This window comes from Neofelis nebulosa, chromosome 5 (assembly GCF_028018385.1).
Source record: "Neofelis nebulosa isolate mNeoNeb1 chromosome 5, mNeoNeb1.pri, whole genome shotgun sequence".
Taxonomy (NCBI): domain Eukaryota; kingdom Metazoa; phylum Chordata; class Mammalia; order Carnivora; family Felidae; genus Neofelis; species Neofelis nebulosa.
Window position 1 is genome coordinate 128,549,039 of NC_080786.1, and position 20,535 is coordinate 128,569,573.

The 20,535-nt window shown below is 33.2% G+C and overlaps 1 protein-coding gene across 18 annotated transcripts in view; it reads right to left on the bottom strand.

Annotated features, from left to right (window-relative positions):
• The window catches only part of ROBO2 (roundabout guidance receptor 2), a 609,497-nt gene that overhangs the window by 56,644 nt on the left and 532,318 nt on the right, over positions 1-20,535 (bottom strand). For all 18 annotated transcript variants that reach the window (XM_058731736.1, XM_058731730.1, XM_058731733.1 and 15 more), the window contains one exon: positions 9,889-10,071. In XM_058731736.1, the coding sequence (XP_058587719.1) occupies positions 9,889-10,071 (183 nt within the window). The remainder of the gene's footprint in view (positions 1-9,888; positions 10,072-20,535) is intronic.

Sequence of the window (20,535 nt, forward strand, 5' to 3'; positions counted from 1 at the left end):
GTGTCTCCCTCTTTCTCTGCCCCTCCCCGCCTCACACTCTGTCTCTCTCTGTTCCTGAAAAATGAATAAAACTTAAAAAATTTTTAGAAAGAAACAAAATAGTTCAAACAGGCAATAATATTCTGCCAGTGAAAAAGATAAACAGGTATTGATTGACGACATATTCCTCATCATCACAGATCCTTTGAAGGACACCATTAATCACTATGAGTTGAACAACTACAGTTACAATAGACATAAACTATAATTAATAGAGAATAATGCGCTGAGTGCTTTGTTTTATCATCCAACCTTCACAAAAAATAAAATCTTCAAATATTTGAGACTGAGTCTATTTAAATTGTATGTAATAATTGTAAAAACTTAAGTCCTTTATAAAACTCTTGAACTTATTAGTCACACCAACAAGCATCCCATAGAATTAAAGCTGGAGAATCTACTCCCTCCAGACACTAGATTCCATTCCACAAAGCTATCAACATAAAAATGGGTTTCAAGGATTGGCCAAAGAATGTAAATATCAGTTAGGATCCATCATTTCTTTTCCAAAACCTTTGAAAAGCCAAACATATTTGGTATTCAAAATGTTTCAGATTTCAGAAAGGTAATATAATGCATTCTACAGAGAGGATCTAAGACAAAAACTCTATTCAAAGGTTTTTTTAAAATATGTTTGCAATAAAATACAAATATTCATGATTAGTGGGATAAAATCTATAAATAGTTTCACATTGGCATGGATCAAATTTTGCCTCTCAAAGAGTTAACTCTAAGATCATGGAAAAATTTTGCTGTTTAGTTTATGGATTGCAAAATGGCAATTCTGACTAAAATGAACATAGATCAGCTAAACCCATTCCTGGGGATGAAGAAAAAAACTGATGGCTACCAGAAGGGAGGTGGGTGGGAGGAAGGGGGAAATAGGTTATGGGGATTAAAGAGGGCACTTGCTCTGCTGAGCACCAGGTATCATATGGAAGTATTGGATCACTATATTGTACAACTGAAACTAATATTACATTGCATGTTAAATAACTGGAATTTAAATAAACACTAGAAACTTTAAAAAAAAAACTAAGAAAAAAAAACATTGCATAGATGTGAATCCAGTATATCCCATATTTGGAATCTATAAATTATATTTACCATGATTTCCTAATGAGTAAATGTAAAAATAAAAGTTTATGAATTGATTCATATATATGTGTATACATACATATATATATACACGTGTATATATACGTATATATATACGTATATATACACGTGTATATACACGTATATATATACGTATATATATATATATATATATATATATATATATATTTTAATTTGGTAGACAGAGAGAGCACTAGTAGGGGACAGGGACAGAGGGAGAAAAAGAAGAAACTTAAGCAGGCTCCATGCTCAGTGTGGAGCCCAGTGTGGGGCTTGATCCCTAGACCCTGGGATCATGACCTGAGCTGAAATCAAGAGTCAAATGCTCAACTGACTGAGTCATAATGTTAGGGGACATTATTCCCCCCAAGAATTGGTTCATATCTTAAATACATAGAGCCTATATTATCACTTAAAATATACAGACAGTAAATCATTTTAATTTGAATAATCTCTCCATAATTCATTTTTCCTCAAGTTTTTGCTATGAAATATGATTGCTCTTTAAATTTTGTCAGTTTTCAAATGCAGTTCCCCAGTCCCTTCCTTAAGGTCATCCAAGGACATATCTCTCACAACATCATAATTAGGTGACATGATCATGATCATGATTCCCAGGGTCTGTCAGGACTTCAGAAACATCTTGCTGGCACCTGAACTACATTGCCTCCTCAATTTTTCAGGTAACATCTCAAGTTCATTACAAAACAGTCCTGACATATCCTTTGCATCTGCCCAGAACTGGCTTTGGACATCTCCTCAGAGAAGATGAAAGGACACTGATCGCCCCTCTACTTCCTGACAAGCTCGCTTAAGTCATGGGAGACAAGAATCAGCAGTGGCCCATACCACATTGGGTCCCATTAATAATTGCCTTTAACAAAAACAAAAAAAGGATTAATTTGAAACAATTGATAAAAAAATATTGAGCACTGGAGCTATTAAATAAAGTCCTGATTAAGGAAAAAAATGTGCACACAAAATGTGAAAACAGTACAGCTAATTAGCTTTTTTCCATGTGATGTGACTTTCTAGTTATGTGTTTTTTTTTTTAATGGGCTATCAAGTGAATGTTTTACTCTACTAAAAGAGAGTTAAGATAATGTTGTGAATATCATTGTGAATATGCAAATAAGCAGGCACTGATAGGCTACACCTCAAAATGTGCTAGTTCAAAGATCTGTGGAAACAAGCTAAGTATTTTTCCTAATTTAGATGCTCCTTCGTCCCCATCCAAACTTTCCGTTATTGTTAGAGCAATAAGTGATATTAGAGGGAAAAAAAAGGCAACTGAAGCAGAGGCCCAAAAATTAAATTGTACTTTTATATACTACTGGTAAATTCTTCATAAAATATGAATTTTAAAGTTATAAGGCCACACTCAAAATTTTACTGAACAGAGAGCATTCAAATGGCCACTAAGCCCTGAAAGGATGCTCAGCATCACTGAATATCAGGGAAATAAAAATCAAAATTACAATGAGACACTACTTCACATCCATCAGGATAGCTACTATGCAAGACACAATAAATACCGAGTCTCGGCAAGGAGAGAAATTGGAACTGTAGTGAAATTGGAACGGGTGGCTCCTCAAAATTTAAAAATATAAAATTACCATATGATCCAACAATTCCATTTCTGACTATATATCCAAAATAACTGAAAGCAAGGTCTCAAAAGATATTTGTAGACCCATGTCCATAGTACTGTTATTCACAATAGGTAAAACTTGGAAGCAATCAAAATGTCCACAGATGGATGAATAGATAAGAAAAGTGGTTTTATATACATACAATTCAGCTATAAGAAAGGAGAGAATTCTGACATGCTAAAACCTGGGTGAACTTGAGGACATTATGCTAAGTGATATAAATCAGTCACAAAAAGGCAAGTACTATATGATTCCACTAATAGGAGGAAGTTGGAGCAGCCAAAATCATAGACAGGAAGTAGAAAGGTGATTTCCAGGGATTAGAGCAGTGGAGGGGGAATGGGGTGTTATTATTTACAGGGTATAAAGTTTCAATTTGAAGATGAAAAAAATTTTGGAGGTGGATGGTGGTGATGATCGCACATCATGAGTGTTTTTAATGATACCACTCTGTATACTTAAATATAGTCAAAATAGTATCTTTTATGTTATATGTATTTTAACACATAGAATACTGGGGAAATATCATCAAGGTTAAATTAAAGACGTGTTAGAGAATGGAGTCTATGCTAAGGACTCTATGCTAAATGTTGTGAGTAAAATATATTTAAATTTCAAAGCATTTAGGACATATCCATTTTCAATTTGTGTTCCAGTCATTATTAAAATACATTTTCAAATGTTTCTAGACCTCTTTTGGCAAAATATTCCATACAGACTCTTATCTTTGCACCTCTGCATACGAACTGTACAAAGGCAAAAATAAACAGGACATTATATAAATGCATGACCAACTTAAAACGGTCCAGAAGCAGAATTTGGTATATATGAAAATTCTCTATTTTGTATGCTCCCATGACAAAAGAAACCCAAAAAACAAACCAAAAAAAAAAGAAAAAAAAAAAGAAACTCTAACTATAAAATGTTTGATTAGTTATCTTTGTAAAGAAAGAAAAAAAATATGACAAATATTCAAGTTTCCTTTTACCACATACTCCAAACTTCTGGATTTGTTCCATCTTGAAAAGTAGACCAAAAGTAACTTTGTTGCATTAGACCATGAAATGAAAAGTAGACTAGAAATAAGGACAAGCAATTAGAACTCACAAATAGAAGTCATATATGGTGTTTTGATTAGCATTTTTCTCCTTGTCTTTTTTCGTTTTGTTTCTTTCTTCCTTCTTTCCTCCCCCCATCCTCCTTCTTTCTTTTCTCCTTTCCTCCCTCCCTTTCTCTCTTTCTTCCTTCCTTCCTCCCCTGCTCCCTCCCTTCCTCCCTTCCTTCCTTCTTTCCTCTTTTTCTTTCTTTCTTTCTTTCTTTCTTTCTTTCTTTCTTTCTTTCTTTCTTTCTTTTTCTTTCTTTCTTATTTTCTTTCTTTCCAGAGGGGGGAAAAATAAATGCCACAGAAAATTGCAAGCTATTTCTTCTGATTTGATTTGGCTTTCATTTCAAAAAGATGTTGAACTTCCTTGAATTTAAAAGCAAGAGGGAGGGAAAGAGAGGTCGTTGGAAAATTTGGCTCTAGTCATGATTTTGATAATCACAGTGTAATAACTTTGTGCTTACCAGAGATAAATTTGAAATAAGTGTGAATCTTTACCAGGAACGGGTCCCTGCTAGTATATAAAGTTAAGAACTTTCAGGGAACAACATATAGAAGTTTTTTTTTTTTTTTTTTTTTTTTTTTTTTTTTTTAATCTAAGGCTAACTGGATCATGCTAAGATGTCCAAAAAGTTCTACAGACACCACAATCTGAAACGTTTTAAAATTGCATTAAATATTTTGAATTTATTGCAATATTTCTAAAGGAAATAAGGTAAAGAGATTTTGCAAGTTTATGTCATACAGAAAGTACCTCTATTATTATCTGACAGGATTAATCCTAATCTCATGCCTGCTAGAATTGAGGGGGAAGGGAAATGTAACTATGTGGTAAATTGACATTTTGAGGTAAGGAAGCTTTCAGAGTGCCTATCTCTAGTAGGCCACATTTTCCTACTCCAAATGGAAACTTTAATGTTGCCAGCCAAGCCTCATTCCCTCTCCTGATAAGCTAGTTCTCAAATATGAATGTAGATTAATCCTCTTTTAATAAGCATTAACTCAGCCCAGATAATCAGAGTATAAAAATTCCATCAAATCTTTTAGCTCTCTTTGGATAGTTTTGTCAAATAATTTATATTTTACCAACAGTTTTAAAGCTATGTAAGAAGTGTTTAGCATTTCATAATTTGCTTACTCAATAATATATTGTTTATATTTACTGAGTTTCATAAAGCCTGTTATTTTCAGAGGTAACATAATACTTATAAAGTATCATTCACCCCTTTAAAGGTGCAAAATATATACTTTCATTAAAAAGTTGATGACTTAAAAATTGTGAATAAGAAAAGTGAACAATGTAAGTTTGAAAAGAGTCATTAGCCTTCATGAGGATTATAAAATGGATATATATGAGTATGTATATTATATATACATATAGCAACATAGACCTCTCCTGTGAGCTACATGGTTTTTATTCAAACTTATGTTGTTTATTTATCTATTCACAAATACTGTTATACCTGTGATCAAACATTTACTCCAGATTCAAAAATCACCTCATATGCTGTTTTTTCTGCCCAAATCTTTTTACAATTCATTTGATGTTACAATTCAAGTGGTGAATTAGTCGAGCAGTCATGAACCTCACAAGCAGTGACAAGTAGACTTTTAGTGCTCAATGGAGCGTAAGATAAATAACATTGTATGATGCTGTATGAAAGTATAAAATGATTTCACATAGAATATAAGGATTCCCTTTTTTGTTGTTGTTCAAGCTGCCTTTCTTTGCACCATATGCAAAGAGGTGACATGTGATTGTATCTGAAGAATTAAAGAAAGGATAAATAGGAAACAATTGAATAAGAAGTTAGCATGTAACATTGCCCTGGGGGAAATCTCCACTATCTGCTATGTAAAGAAACAAAGTATCTTCAGGCCAAATTCTCCTCTCAGATCATTTAAATATATAAATTTGCATTTAATTCATTATTTTAAGGTTATTTATTTATTTTGAGACAGCGGGAGTGTCAGAGAGAGAGAGAGAGGAGGAGAGAAAAGCCCAAGCAGGCTCTGTGCTGCCATTGGGCTTGAACCCAGAAATCGTGAGATCATGACCCGAGCTGAAGAGTAGGACACTTAACCAACTAAGCCACCCAAGCGCCCCTGCATTTGATACTTGATATTCATTTTTACAATGTAAGGTGTCATTCACTAGTGTTCTATGATAAATATGTTAAATCCTCCCATATATGAAAAATATCAATACTGAGTAGCATGTTTTTATTTTATTTCCTTCTAAACATTCAAATATAATTTTCCACATAACAGATACACAAAGATTAGCTTTAAAAAAAGTCAGTAAGTTTTTGCCTGCACAGGGTGAGTAGAAGGCTGCCTGCTGAGAGTTAGAATTTCCAACCCGAAAGATATTGAAATGTCTTCCCACTAGTTAAAATCTTCCCTGTTCTACTTCTAGTGGTAAGAGATTTGGAATGAAGCAGAGAAAAGGGAGTGCCGAAATCAAATTTTACCTGCTTTACAATTCTACTTAGAGTCAGTCAAGCTTTATTAAAATGCATGTATAGGGGCAGCTGGGTGATTCAGTTGGTCAAGCATCTGACTTCGGCTCAGGTCATGATCTCAAGGTTCCTGAGTTTGAGCCCCGCATCAGGTGAGCTTGAGCCTCCCCCCCCCCCCCAACATAGGGTGAGTTCAAGTCTCCCTTTGGGTGAGCATGAGCCCCGCTTTGGGTGAGCACGGGTGCCCCACTGGGTGAGATCGAGCCCCGCGTCAGGAGCCTCACTTTGGGCTCCATGCTGATGGTGCAGAGCCTGTGTGAGATTCTCTCTCTCTTGCCTTCTCTCTGCCCCTTACTCAGTTGCACCCTCTCTCTCTCTCTCAAAAAAAAAAAAAAAAAGTAAATAAAACAAAATAAAATAAAATCTGTGTATATATGCAAATTTCACGAAATATATATTATATCTTAATATATATATATAAATTGCACCAGATGTTTAAGTATAATCCAAGATCACAACTGAGGTTGGAAAGAAAGGAAATATCTTATGTTGCAAAATTAATCTAAATACTTATCCCAAAATAGACTTTTTGTTTATTTAGGGAAAACAAATTACCAATGCTCTCATGAATTAACAATAAAGTTTGGACACTATATAGACATTACCATGCAGTAAAAATGTGAAAACAGTAGGCTTTCCATTTTGTGAGGAAAATGACATTGCTTTCATACTGGTAAAATTTAAAACATTCCCAGAGAAGTTTTATGAAAACCAAAATATAAATAGAACCAGTACAAATCAAGTATATTCCCTATAAGTTTTATAACACACTTCAAAGAAAGAAAAAAATAGCCTTGTATGAAATCTTTGTGCTCCTACAACATCAGAAATTTAAAACTTTGATACATATTCCACTAATCATTCCTATTTAAAATCCCCATTTTTAAAGTTGTAGAAGGACAAGAATATGAAAATTTTAACAGGTGAAGGGTAAGATGTATACGGACAGAGATTATAAAAAAGATCATAAAGTCAGATATACATTGCTAGGTACCTGTGGTTTGGATTTTCATTTGCTTCTCAGCAGAGAACATCAGTTGCTAGAAGGCAAATTATTAGTTGAAGGTAAATCCATTCTGGGAGTCAGCCATCTATCAATTAAGTATAAAGGTTTTGGAAGGCTGCTCTCTGGCTTGGCCTTATACCAAAATATTTGAAGGGCATAGCACCTTCTGAGTTACCAGTTCCTCTACAAGCAGATGGATATCAATCACAATGAGAAATGATAATAGGAACTGTACTATTCTTGTCAAGCTCAAAAACCAACAGATATTTTCAAATTAAATGCATAGGTTTTAAAAAGAACTGATGTTAAAAAAAAATAAAAGGGAGAAGAAAAAGAAGAACAAGGAAGTCTGATATAATTTTACTAAAAGCACAAACCTAAAAGTTAAGAGAGCTATGTTATTTGTAAGGAGTGAGGGAATGAATGTGGGGGATAAAAATGCAATGCCTCGAATGTGGATATCCTAGAACTTTGCAGTGAAACTAGCACGGTCAATCTTTTATTATTTTCACTTAGGTCAAGCAAAGGGATAAACATAAACTAGTCCATGAATTAAGTCAGTTCTTCCCTATGATTTAGATGATTTGTACGTGCATCACAGGGATGAACTGTAACTGTACATCTGGGTTGATGGACAATACCTACAAGGAGTGAAAGTAGAGGACTGGACTCCAGGACAAGAAGTACATTAAATATCACGAATGTTCAAGACTGACACTTGGCAGTTATTACCTAGTATTCCTTGCTGGGAAGAATGCCTCCCTGATGTGGTGAGATAGCACTCAGAATGATAAAACACAAGGGAGAAACCATCAGCGACCAATGGAATATGAGAATGGGAGAATGATTGCAAGTCACAAAGTTTGGAATCCCCTTTTCAATGGATACACTATACTGCTTTCTCTAGTCTTTGAAACATATTCTAACCAGTAAATAATAAGCTTTATTTTCATAAGATACAGATATGAGCCATAACGTTAGAATCAAATCATCATATTTAAATACTGTGAAATAACCAGTAAGACAACCAAGTGGGTGCTATCCCTTCCATTTTGCAGTATTTAGACATTATCAGTGGCTTAGAAGCCTACAAGCTACAGCAGCATATAAGCTTAATAAACTATGAAGTTTCTGTCAAAATCAGTTATTAAGACATTTATAAACATTTAAACTTAAAATTGAAACTAGAAATAGAAGACTGAATAAAATGTGTCAAAAAATTCTAAAATGTTTGTAGGATGATGTTAAATGAAAATTATTCCCTTCTAAATTCTAGAAAGTGTGAAATATTGTGACACAACTTATTTTTATGATTGTTGTTAGAGGAAATACTTAAAATGAATTGCAATTAAAATGATTATTAACTATAGCTTCATTACTGAGTTCACTCTTCTAATCACTGACTTGATAATTCCACCCACTCCCCTATCTCCTCTGCCTCAGAAATGTTTTGAAGGTCACAATTTTTGACTCCTTGAAATTCTGTTTCAGACTCTAAAAAGAAAACATTTTTGGGGCGCCTGGGTGGCGCAGTCGGTTAAGCGGCCGACTTCAGCCAGGTCACGATCTCGCGGTCCGTGAGTTCGAGCCCCGCGTCGGGCTCTGTGCTGACAGCTCGGAGCCTGGAGCCTGTTTCCGATTCTGTGTCTCCCTCTCTCTCTGCCCCTCCCCCGTTCATGCTCTGTCTCTCTCTGTCCCAAAAATAAATAAAAAACGTTGAAAAAAAAATTAAAAAAAAAAATAAATAAAAAGAAAACATTTTTGCAAATAGAATATCTAGGATCTTCTTTTTCTTCTGCTGCTTCTTTTCCTTCTCCTTTTTCTTCCTTCAAAAATGATGATTGGTTACCTTGAAATACACACCCTCTTTAAGTGATTATTAAGTCATTTAATTCATGCCTCATCAGTCTTATTAATTGTGATGAGATTTTTTTTTGCTTATTTTTATTTGCCGTCCGGGACATGTCCTATTGTAATCTGCATCTTGAAATACTAAAAGCTATATTTTAAATATTTTTGTTCTTACTGAGCATGTTAGTAACGCTCTTGCCTAAATCCACTTCTCAAATAATGGCTGCAAAGCATGCAGTCTGTGTGTGTGTGTGTGTGTGTGTGTGTGTGTGTGTGTGTGCTGTGCTTGTGCGTGACTCTTTTGAAGAACTACTTGAGAAAAAAATGGTTACACATATCCATGTGCATTCTTGTTGCACTTCATCAGAGATACAAGCAAAAAGCTTGCCTTATGTTTATAACGTAATATGGTGAAAAGAGATGCATTAAAGCATGTTGTTTATAATTGCATTTTACAGAGCAGGTGTTTAAAACAAGCCCAAAACATCTATTCATTCATTCGTTCATTCACTCATTCGTTATTCAATTCCATTCCTTCTCTTTCATTTCCTTACATTCCTAAAGATAAGAGCTTTTCTTAGCTAGAAAGTCTCTTACCAGCATAATTACTGAGTCCCTTTCTCTTCTTTCTTCGCCAATACAACCAGATGCTAAAACCCATCAAGATTACCCAGCAGGCACCACCAATACCAGCTATAAAGGCTGGTTGCTTCACAACATCAGTGATTTGTTCAGTTATGCTGTTATTGTTTTCAGTAATGACAACTTCATTACGTCCCCCTGTGGAAGAAATAATAGTTTTAGTAAACATTATTATGAAAGTAAACACAGGAATACATACATGGTGTACCAAAGGCAGAGAAAATTAGAAAATTCCTATGAAGGCAGGTAATAATTGTGCTCTGGGCCTGTCAAAATTATTGATAAGCGTATATTATACGTCTCAGAAGAAGAGTCAAGTTATGAGTTTAAAATGTGATTAAGAACATTGCTCCCTTATGCTTGGGGTTACTATGAATAGATTCAGAACTGCTTCTTGATTTATTGCCTTATAAATAAGTACTAATGCAAGTGCTAGTGGGCAAAATAACAGCAACTTTTCTTCAGCCAAATAAAGCATATTTTAATATAGTCTTGCTAAAATAAAATTTTAAAAAGCAACTACAACATTCACAGGGTATTTATAAATTGTCTTTCCTCTATAGCACTGCCTAAGTTGAAGTGTTCAAGATTTAAAAATAGGTAACTTAATATTATCCTTAATATTCTAACAGGGAATTTATTTTGATCAAACAGCCTTTAATTTTTTTGGAATGTATTAAAACTACTATATAAAACAATGGCAATTATAGAAGTATATTTTCATAGAGATTAGTGTCTATAATTAAAATGTCACAAAAAGATAAGTCTCACATATTCCTTTAAAACTAAACTAATTTGAAAATCCACTTGTAGGTTTAATTAAAAAGACAACTTTAAAATTAATTCTAAGGTCTATGTTACTAAAGTAAACATTTACTTTTTAAAATTAATTTATTTATTTTGAGAGAGAGATAGAGAGCAAGCAAGAGATGGCCAGAGAGAGAGGGAGGGAGAGAGAGAATCCCAAGCAGGCTCTGTGCTGTCAGCATACAGCCCAACATGGGGATTGATCTCAGGAACTATAAGATTCGGAACCTGATCTGAAATCAAATCAGACGCTTAACCAACTGAGTCACCCAGATGACCCACTAAAATAAACATTTAAATCTGGACTATTATTCTAGAAATACTCATGTTTTTCGAGAATTTAGACCTCTCAGAGATAATTAAAATCTTAATCCACATTTTAAAATAGTTAAAGACTCATGGAATCATAGTATCACTTAAGAGCAAAGATTTAGGTTAGGTGTTTATATAAGAGATTAAGAAATTTACACACTGATGTGAAATTATTTGTAATGTCAACATCATATCTTGTTAATTACTAATCAAAGGCTTTTTAAAAGAAATTGAAACTGAAATATAAGTGGCTAATTTCAACATATTACATCCAAAGATGTTCATTGTTTTAGTTATCATGGCACTACAATATATTAGAAAGAACACAGTCTTTGAAGTTTTCTGTTTGAATATCATCCCTGCCACTTACTAGCTTAAGTAAGCAATAACCTCATGTAGGTCACTTAATCTTTTCAAGTACCTGTTTCTGCTAGTTGGCAACAGTCCTGTTTCAAATATTTGGGAGTGTTATTTAAGATAATGTATGTAAAGAGGCTGATAGGAACACAGTAGTTTGTTGATTCAAAATTAGGACCCAGGTATAGGTACAGGTTACTTTAAGAACCACTCACATAACTTCAGGGATGTAAGTTGTAAATTGTCCAGATGTGAGATCTGGAAAACCACAGATGACTTGTTTACTAGTTTCTTCTTTCTTTCAGGTCAGAAATTAACCTACATTTCCCAGACTCACTTGTAGTTGAAGTGAAACAAAGCGACTGAGTTATTGGCCAATACAGCAGGGGCACAAGTTATGCATACTACTTCCAGATCTGACCCAGACACTGCTGTAACAATACTTGACATTCTCTTTCCTTCCTAATGTTAAATAGAAAGAGGGGATCTTTGGAGGATTCTGACCCCGCTCAAAGATGGCACAGCTCGTGACTGGAAGGATTGAAATTCCCTGAATAACTGTGGAGTAGAAGCCCCACCCATTCTGCTACTCCATACTAGACAGGGCTATGAATAAGAAAAAACAAACAACCTTTATTTTTTTAAGCCAATCAGTACATAGGCTTGTTTCTTACAGCTGCTAGTATTTTTGTTATGCATACTTATATTCTATTTCTGAAATGTCTTTTGTGTTAAATTCTAGATGTGAAAACCAGATTCACTTATGTAATAAACCTGGTTAATTTTTCCAACCTATTTGCCCTTTATTATTATACATATAAACTTAGTTTAAAATGTATTTAAAGGGGCACCTGGGTGGCTCAATTGGTTAAGCATCTGACTTCAGCTCAGGTCATAATCTCATGGTTCATGAGTTCAAGCCCTGCATTAGGCTCTCTGCCTCTCCCCTGCTCACTTGCCCTCTTTCAATTATAAACATTTTAAAAAATGTATTTAAACTGAGCTCATATTTTCAATATGAGACATACACATATCTGGCGATTTTTCTAACTACTAATAGTTACTAAAAAGAAAACAAACACCTTATAGAACAAAGAGAAAAGAAAATGTGTCCTTCATTTGTGTAAAAGGTCCATAAAATATCATATTTGGTATAGTGTGATATATATGTTACCCAAGGTTTATTACTATTTCTTATGGTTCTGGTATTTTTGAAAAATGTTGTCAGTTGGACTAATTAAAGTATAGACAAGGGATGCATGTGACCTGTAACGCTCCATTGTTCTTGCAGACGAAAAATATAATGAAATGTAATGTCTTTCTCCCATTGGAGAGTAATGAAGAACAAAACTAATTTGTTGGACTAAAAATTAATTAGACACATCAGATTCGATTGTACCTATTACTGTGAAAGTTTGCAGCTGTTCCACATATTATTACCAACTATATAAGGTAAGCATTAAATGGCCAAATGATTAAAGAAACAATAGATATATTATTAAACAAGATTGCTTGAAAATTTTAAGTCAAAATAAATTTGTTACATGACATACTCTTTGATGCTTACATATGTAAATATATGTGGTTGCATTTCTGTATCTGTAAATGCAACAGTACAGAACTATGGACACTTTGAGGTAAAAGTCATCTTACCAGTGGAAAATACAGACAAAAGAACAATATTGCCTTTAAACTTGTGTAAGGCTATTTATTATCTTTATACAATATTTTAATATTCCCTTAATGGAACTTTCTGGAATGAAAACTAAACTGAGAAGAAATAGATGAAACTGTGCATAGTCTGGTATGAGACAAATCTAAAGTTATCAGCCATAAATTACATCAAATGCCAACACATGATTTAATTAAAGCAAAGTGGAAGTGCGGTAGAGCTTGAGTCCCTTTGAGTGCTGTTTCTAGTACTGACTAGAAAATAGAGAAAGCACAGATTGAAACAGAAAAAGAGATTAGCCATCCTAAATCACTTTTCAACTAAGGAATAACAGTTGTGTAGATAAGGTTATCAGACAAGATGTTAAGGTAGATGTGCTGGAGTAATTAAAGAAACAATTAAAGGCTTCTTCTGTACAACAGTAGATATTAAAAAGAAATAAATCTCTTGAGGACACATAGCCTTTTCTGCATTGAATTGTGCGTGTGTGTGCATGCATGTGTTTTTATGTGTGAGTGCATGTATTTATTTTCAATTCTATTTGATTATAGCTTGAATATTGCATATTCTAGCTGCTTGAACAGAAGATAGAAATAGTGTTTATTACATGTTTTTATTCATAGAAAATTTGGAAGTAGTTATATGATACACTAAAATAACCCAAAAGGTACTAGCTATACATTTGAACACAGTCCTTTTAAAATGATAGAAATTTAAGAAAACTTTATTTTTGATTTAAAATACTCTAAATTAGCTTTCTTTTTTAAAAATTACTATACAAATTGGATCCTGAGAAATTTAACAGAAACCCATGGGGGAGGGGAAGGAAAAAAAAAAAAGAGGTTAGGGTGGGAGACAGCCAAGGCATAAGAGACTCTTAAAAACTGAGAACAAACTGAGGGTTGATGGGGGGTGGGAGGGAGTGGAGGGTAGGTGATGAGCATTGAAGAGGGCATCTTTTTGGGATGAGCACTGGGTGTTTTATGGAAACCAATTTGACAATAAATTTCATATATTAAAAATAAAATAAAATAAAACAAAATAAAATTACTATACAATTGTTAAAATTCTTAATTGACATCACATGAGCTTGATTAAATGGTATTCTTGTAATGTTGTACTTGCTTCCAAGTATAATAAATCCCCCAAATATGGGGAACAACACAAGTAGTCCTACAAAAAAGAAAAAAAAAAAAAAACCTTCCCTTGCTTGAGAATTTTACTTATTAATAAAGGTAATAGAAAAAACAAGAAATAAAAATATAGATACTTGATAATCTTTGAATTAGACATATTAGGGGTGCCTGGGTGGCTCGGTCAGTTAAGTGTCCGACTTCGGCTCAGGTCATGATCTCACAGTCCGTGAGTTCGAGCCCCACGTCAGGCTCTGTGCTGACAGCTCAGAGCCTGGAGCCTGTTTCAGATTCTGTGTCTCCCTCTCTCTCTGCCCCTCCCCTGTTCATGCTCTGCCTCTCTCTGTCTCAAAAATAAATAAAGGTTAAAAAAAATTAAAAAAAAAAGACATATTACATTTCATATATGCATGAGAGAGGAGAAAAACCTTAAAGCTTTGTTTACTTATCTGGAAGTTATCATAGAAAACAATGCTTTTTAAAGATATTTCATAAACATTTTTCAGGGAAAAATTAATTGCATATATATATATATATATATATATACACATACACACATACACACATTATATATATGTATACACACACACACACACATATGTCAGTTAAATCCTTTTGGGTGTACCTGTATTTTTCTCTTATTCCAATTTATTTTAGAAAATCTCAGAAGGGCAAGACTGTAGGTTCCCCTCAGGTTAAGAAATTAATTCAGTCTGTATGACTAATTAAGAAAGGGAAGGCAATTTAAAGGAAAGTTAATACTATAACTTTTCTCTTTAATTCTTTTAATATATAAAAGAACAAAAACTTGGAGGATATAAAAAATCAACAATATGACTGAATGTTAAATCTCTTCATATTCAACAAATACTTTGTAATAAGAAACAGTTTTCCAGAAATTGGCAGTGTGCTCTGTGTGTATCATTTCAAAAATAAAACAAACAGAAATCAATGGAACTGGCATATTCTTTTTTTTAATGTTATTTTTCAAACAGGGAGAGAGAGAGAGAGCAAGGGAGGGACAGAGAGAGGAAGGACAGAGGATTTGAAGTGGGCTTTATGCTGACAGCAGAGAGCCCAATGAAGAGCTTGAACTCACAGCCTATGAGATCATAACCTCAGCTAAAGTCAGGCACTTAACCAACTGAACCACTCTGGTGCCCCCTGAGACATTCCATTGTACCAAACTCTCAGCAAATATTCTTAAAATATGTAAACTCTAGGAAGAGTATTTTTTTAAGAATTAAAGATACTAATAACCAAATGAAAGCAGAAAGAACTAAATAGGATTTGTCTCTTGAAAGCAGAGAACTCTAGGGGAAATCTGTACTTTTGAGGCTTTCTTTTCCCCTAGAAGATTTCAATCCCTACAGTGCTGGGCAGCTAGGACCCAAGTTGCAATCCTCAATTGTACTGGTCTGAGGTGTCAGAGGATAGTGTTCTGAAATGACAGAATGACTGAAAAATTTCACTGGGAAGCCATGTGAAAGAGCCACAGGAAAATGATGTTCCCAAATCCCCAATCGACACTCTTCCCCTCTCCCCACCCCCGCAGAATCCTAAGGTTAACCCTTAGTTGCATGAAAAATGAAGATTCCAAACATCTCATGAAAATCAAAATCTAGAAAGCTGAAAAGGCTAAACAGACTTTCAACAGATGTCCACTGCAAAGATTGTGTTCAAACCTCAAATTTCATCAAGTTGGGAAAACAGATAAACATATTAGGTTTTTCACTGAACCCTCTTGAGAGCCATGATTTAGAAGAAAAGATCATGTTGAGATTTTTCTTGAGAATAAGGTCAAATATAAACAGCCCTATACTAACAAATGTAAAATCCAAACCACCACAAGATCAAGATGATCAGCCAGTAACATAACTTACTTTAGAACAAAACCCAACTTTCTTTAGAAGATCACAGAATTTTACGGTATGCATCTGCAATATCTAGTATACAGTAAAAAAAAATACTAAACATGCAAAAACAAGCAAAATAACAGCAAAAGAAAGAAAGAAAGAAAGAAAGAAAGAAAGAAAGAAAGAAAAAGGCACAAACAACAGGAAAAAAATGACCAAAGGTCAAGAGAAAAGGTAATCAATAGAAACAGACCATAAGATGATACACATGTTGAAATTAGGAGACAAGGACATTAAAATGGCTATTACAATATGTTCATGGACTTAAATTAATAGAGTCATTATGAACGAATATATGAGGGATGAAAATGTAAAAGAAAACCAATGGAAATAGTAGAACACAAAAGTGTATTATATAAAATTAATAATTCACTGGATATTTTCATTTCTGCCCATAAAGAAATAACAGGTATGGGACATGTAATCTTACCATAAATAAGTAGAAAACTAGGCAAATATGTAAAACAAAAGGGAAGCATTGTGAAAAAAGGGAAATAAACAAGGGAGATCATATTATTTTCATAGCTTTTGGTCAAATGTGGCTAAGTTAAAGAAATAGAGGAATTCAGGGACACTAAGGAAATCGAATTTATGGAACAAAATATCTGAAAAAAATGAGTAACATAAAATACTTTCCTTAGTTTTAATTTACTTAAAAGAGAATTAATGATTTAAAGTGAAGCAAAAAGTAATACCTTAGTTTGTATATTGGTGTTTATTATATGTATAAGAGTAAAATTTTAACAATAGAAAAATATTGAGAGCAAGGAAAGTGGAATTATATTTTTTAAGATCCTTATAGGCAAATCCTAGAGTAACCATTATTAAAAAAATAGTGGATATAAACTATAATATAGAGAATTATTTAATTCATCCAAATGAAATTGGGAACTTAGGAAAACAGGAATAGAGTTAGATAGAAAACAAATAGCAAGATGGTAATTCTAAGCCAAAACACATCACTGATTACATTAAAGATAATGGTGTAAGCATTCCAATTAAAAGATTGTCATAGTTTTAAAAACTTTTTAAATGTTAATTTTTGAGAGAGAGACAGAGCACATGAGCAGGGGAGGGGCAAAGAGAGAGGGAGACACATAATCTGAAGCAGTATCCAGGCTCTTAGCTGTCAGCACAGAGCCTGATGCAGGGCTCTAACTCACCAACTATGAGATCATGACCTGACCTGAAGTCAGATGCTTAACCAACTAAGCTAGCCAGGTGCCCCAAGACTGTTATATTGAATTTAAAAAAGAGTTAACATGCAGTTTAAGTAACAGAAATGTACAGTTTCTCTGTAAAAGGATGGAAACAACACAAGCCATACAAACACTTATAAGATAATTAGCTATTAGTATAGCTATAGCTATATAACACTTATAAGATAATTGGCTATTAGCTAATATAAGACAAACTAAATTTCAGGAAAAAGATCTTACTGGCTTATAAAGTGGGACATTCCATTGTGATAAAGGGTAAGTTCATTAATAAGATATAACAACCCTAAAATGTATTCACTTAAAAGGAGTAGTAAAAAACAAAAACGTATAGATGGAAATGAGAAATACCCAAATCTTTAATTACAATAAATTTCCAGACTCCTTTCTTATTGATTGAAAGAATCAATAGGTAGAAAATCAGTAGCGACCTAAATAATACTACCAACTAATTTGACATGACATTTATAGAACATTCCACTGTAGAACAGAAATATATACATATTTTTCAAGTGCACAAGGAACATTCATTAAGACCAAATGCTGGGCCATAAAATAAGTCTCCATATTTAAAGGCTAAATTCATACAATATACATTCCCTGAACTCATTGGAATTAAATTATAAATCAGAAAGAAAAACCTATCTGAAAAATCCCAAAACATTTGGAAATATAATGATATGCTTCCAAATAACCTCTACAAAGTAAAAAAAGTCCTTTGGGGAAGTGAAAAGTATTTTCAACATTGTGATAAATGGAAACATAACACCTCAAAATGTGTAAGATTCAGCTGAACATGTGTTTAGCAAGAAATGTATAACTTTATATATCCATATTAGAAAAGAAGAAAGGTCCAAATCATTGATATAAATATCTATCTTAAGAAGCAACATAAAAGTAAGTAGAAGAAAAAAGAGCAGAAATTAATTAGAAAGAAAATAGCAAAGTCAAAAGTTTCTACTTTGAAAAGATTAATAACATTGATAGATCCATATCAAGACAGCTTGAAATTGAAGGGGAGGGAGCAAAAAAAAAATGGAGGAAAAAAAAGAGAACACAAATTCTCATCATTTAAGCATAAAAGAGATGACATTACCACACATCCTGCAATCATCACAATTGAGTGTATTATAAATACAGAGGTAGTGCAAATAAGCATATGATTATAAATTCAACAATTTAGACACATTAGACAAATTCAAAACCAAATGTCCATTTATCACAACCAATACAGGACTAATAAAATTCTAAATAAATGTAAATTCATAAATATAAATAGAATCCACAAAAAAAAAACCTCTAGGCAGAGATATTATCACTGATTTCGACAAAATATTTAAGGAAAAAATAATTAAAAGGCCTACAAAAACTCTTACAGACTATAGTAGAGAAAGGAATACTTCCCAATCCCTTTTATAAAGCTAAACACTCTGATTCTAAAACCTGACAAAGACATTAGAAGAAAATAAATCTATTGATCAATATCCCTCATGAACATGGATGCAATTTTTTTTTTTACCAGATGTTAGCAATTAGATCCAGTAGTATCTAAAAAAACATATTTTGACCATGTGGGATTTAACCCAGAAACAAGTGCAAGATTTATTCACCTTTAAAACAATACAATAGAATTTACCATATTAAAACAAATAAGAAAAGAGATAGAATATTACTTGAATACACTCAGAAAAATATGTCACAACTATTAAAATAAATAAGTGAAGTGAGTAAGGTCAAAAGATAAAAGGGCAATATATAAAATTAACTTTATATATAATTTAGAACAGTTAAAAAAGGAAATTTTACAAACATACTTATAATAGTATAAAAAATCAAATAGGGAAAGTTTAATAAACCATGGGATGATATACTTATTAAAATAAATAAGCCTCAGACCTCAAACCACATGCAATTACTTTAAGATGAATTATAGACATAATTATAAGAGCTAAAATTATAAAGCTGCTAGAAGAAAATATAAGAAAATGTCTTTGGTATGTGTAGGTAAGACACAATTTCTTAGAAAGCACTACACATAAAAGAAAAATGTGGTAAATTGTTGTTCACTAAAATTTAAAAATGTGCTGATCAAAAGACACTATTAAGAAAATAAATCCATAGACCAGGAGAAAATATTTGCAATACAAATATATGACAAAGATCTGTACTCAGAATAGAACTTCTTCTACCCAGTAACAAGAGACAAGCAATACAATTTTAAAAAGGCAGAGATTTGGAAATTTTACATAAGAAAATATGCAAATGGCCAATAAACACATGTAAAATTGTTCAACATCACAAGCTATCAAAGAATATTGACGTTTAAACGACAGTGAGGTAGTCTTTTAAACTCCTTAGAATAACTAAAATTATGGACTGGCAACTTCAAATAATGTAGATGTACAAAAAGTGAAAGTCATATTCTTTGTTAATGAGAGTATAAAATTATACAACAATATGAAAAAGTGTTTGCAGGTTTTTATACACTATGTCAATCCTATTACCCAGAAATGCCACTTCTAAATGTTTCCCCAAAGGAAATAAAAACGTATGTCCTCAAAAAGACTTACACAAGAATGTTCACTCTCTCAGGAGAAAAGCAGAGAAACAAAATATGATACATTCACCAGACTGAATACTGCTCGAAATAACACATATGGATTGCAAACCTGGGTAAATCTCAAAACACATTGTTTAGTGAAAGTTAGACACGTATTATTATATTTTGTCTGATTCCATTTAGATATATTTCAAGAACAGGCAAACACAATGCTACTAGGGAAAAATGTTCTGTAATGATGATAGTAGATTTGATAGGCAGTTCTTCTTGGGGCACCTGGGTGGCTTGGTAGGTCAAGTGTGTGACTCTTGATTTCGGCTCAGGTCATGATCTCAGGGTTTGTTGGTTTGAACCCTGCATGGAGCTCTGCCCTTACAGGGAAGAGCCTGCTTGGGATTCTCTATCTCCCTCTCTCTCTCTGCCCTCCTCAGCTCTCTCACTCTCTCTGTCTTAAAATAAATAAGTAAACTTAAAAAAAAAAAATAGGGATTTCTTCTTCAGGATAATATCCTCTGATTAAAAAGTTTCTTCTGGCATGTTTCTGGTTAAATTTTGACATTTTCCTGGCTAAAAGGAAGTATGCAGGTTTGAAACATAATGCATTTTTTTTTCAGTAACTGCCTCATTT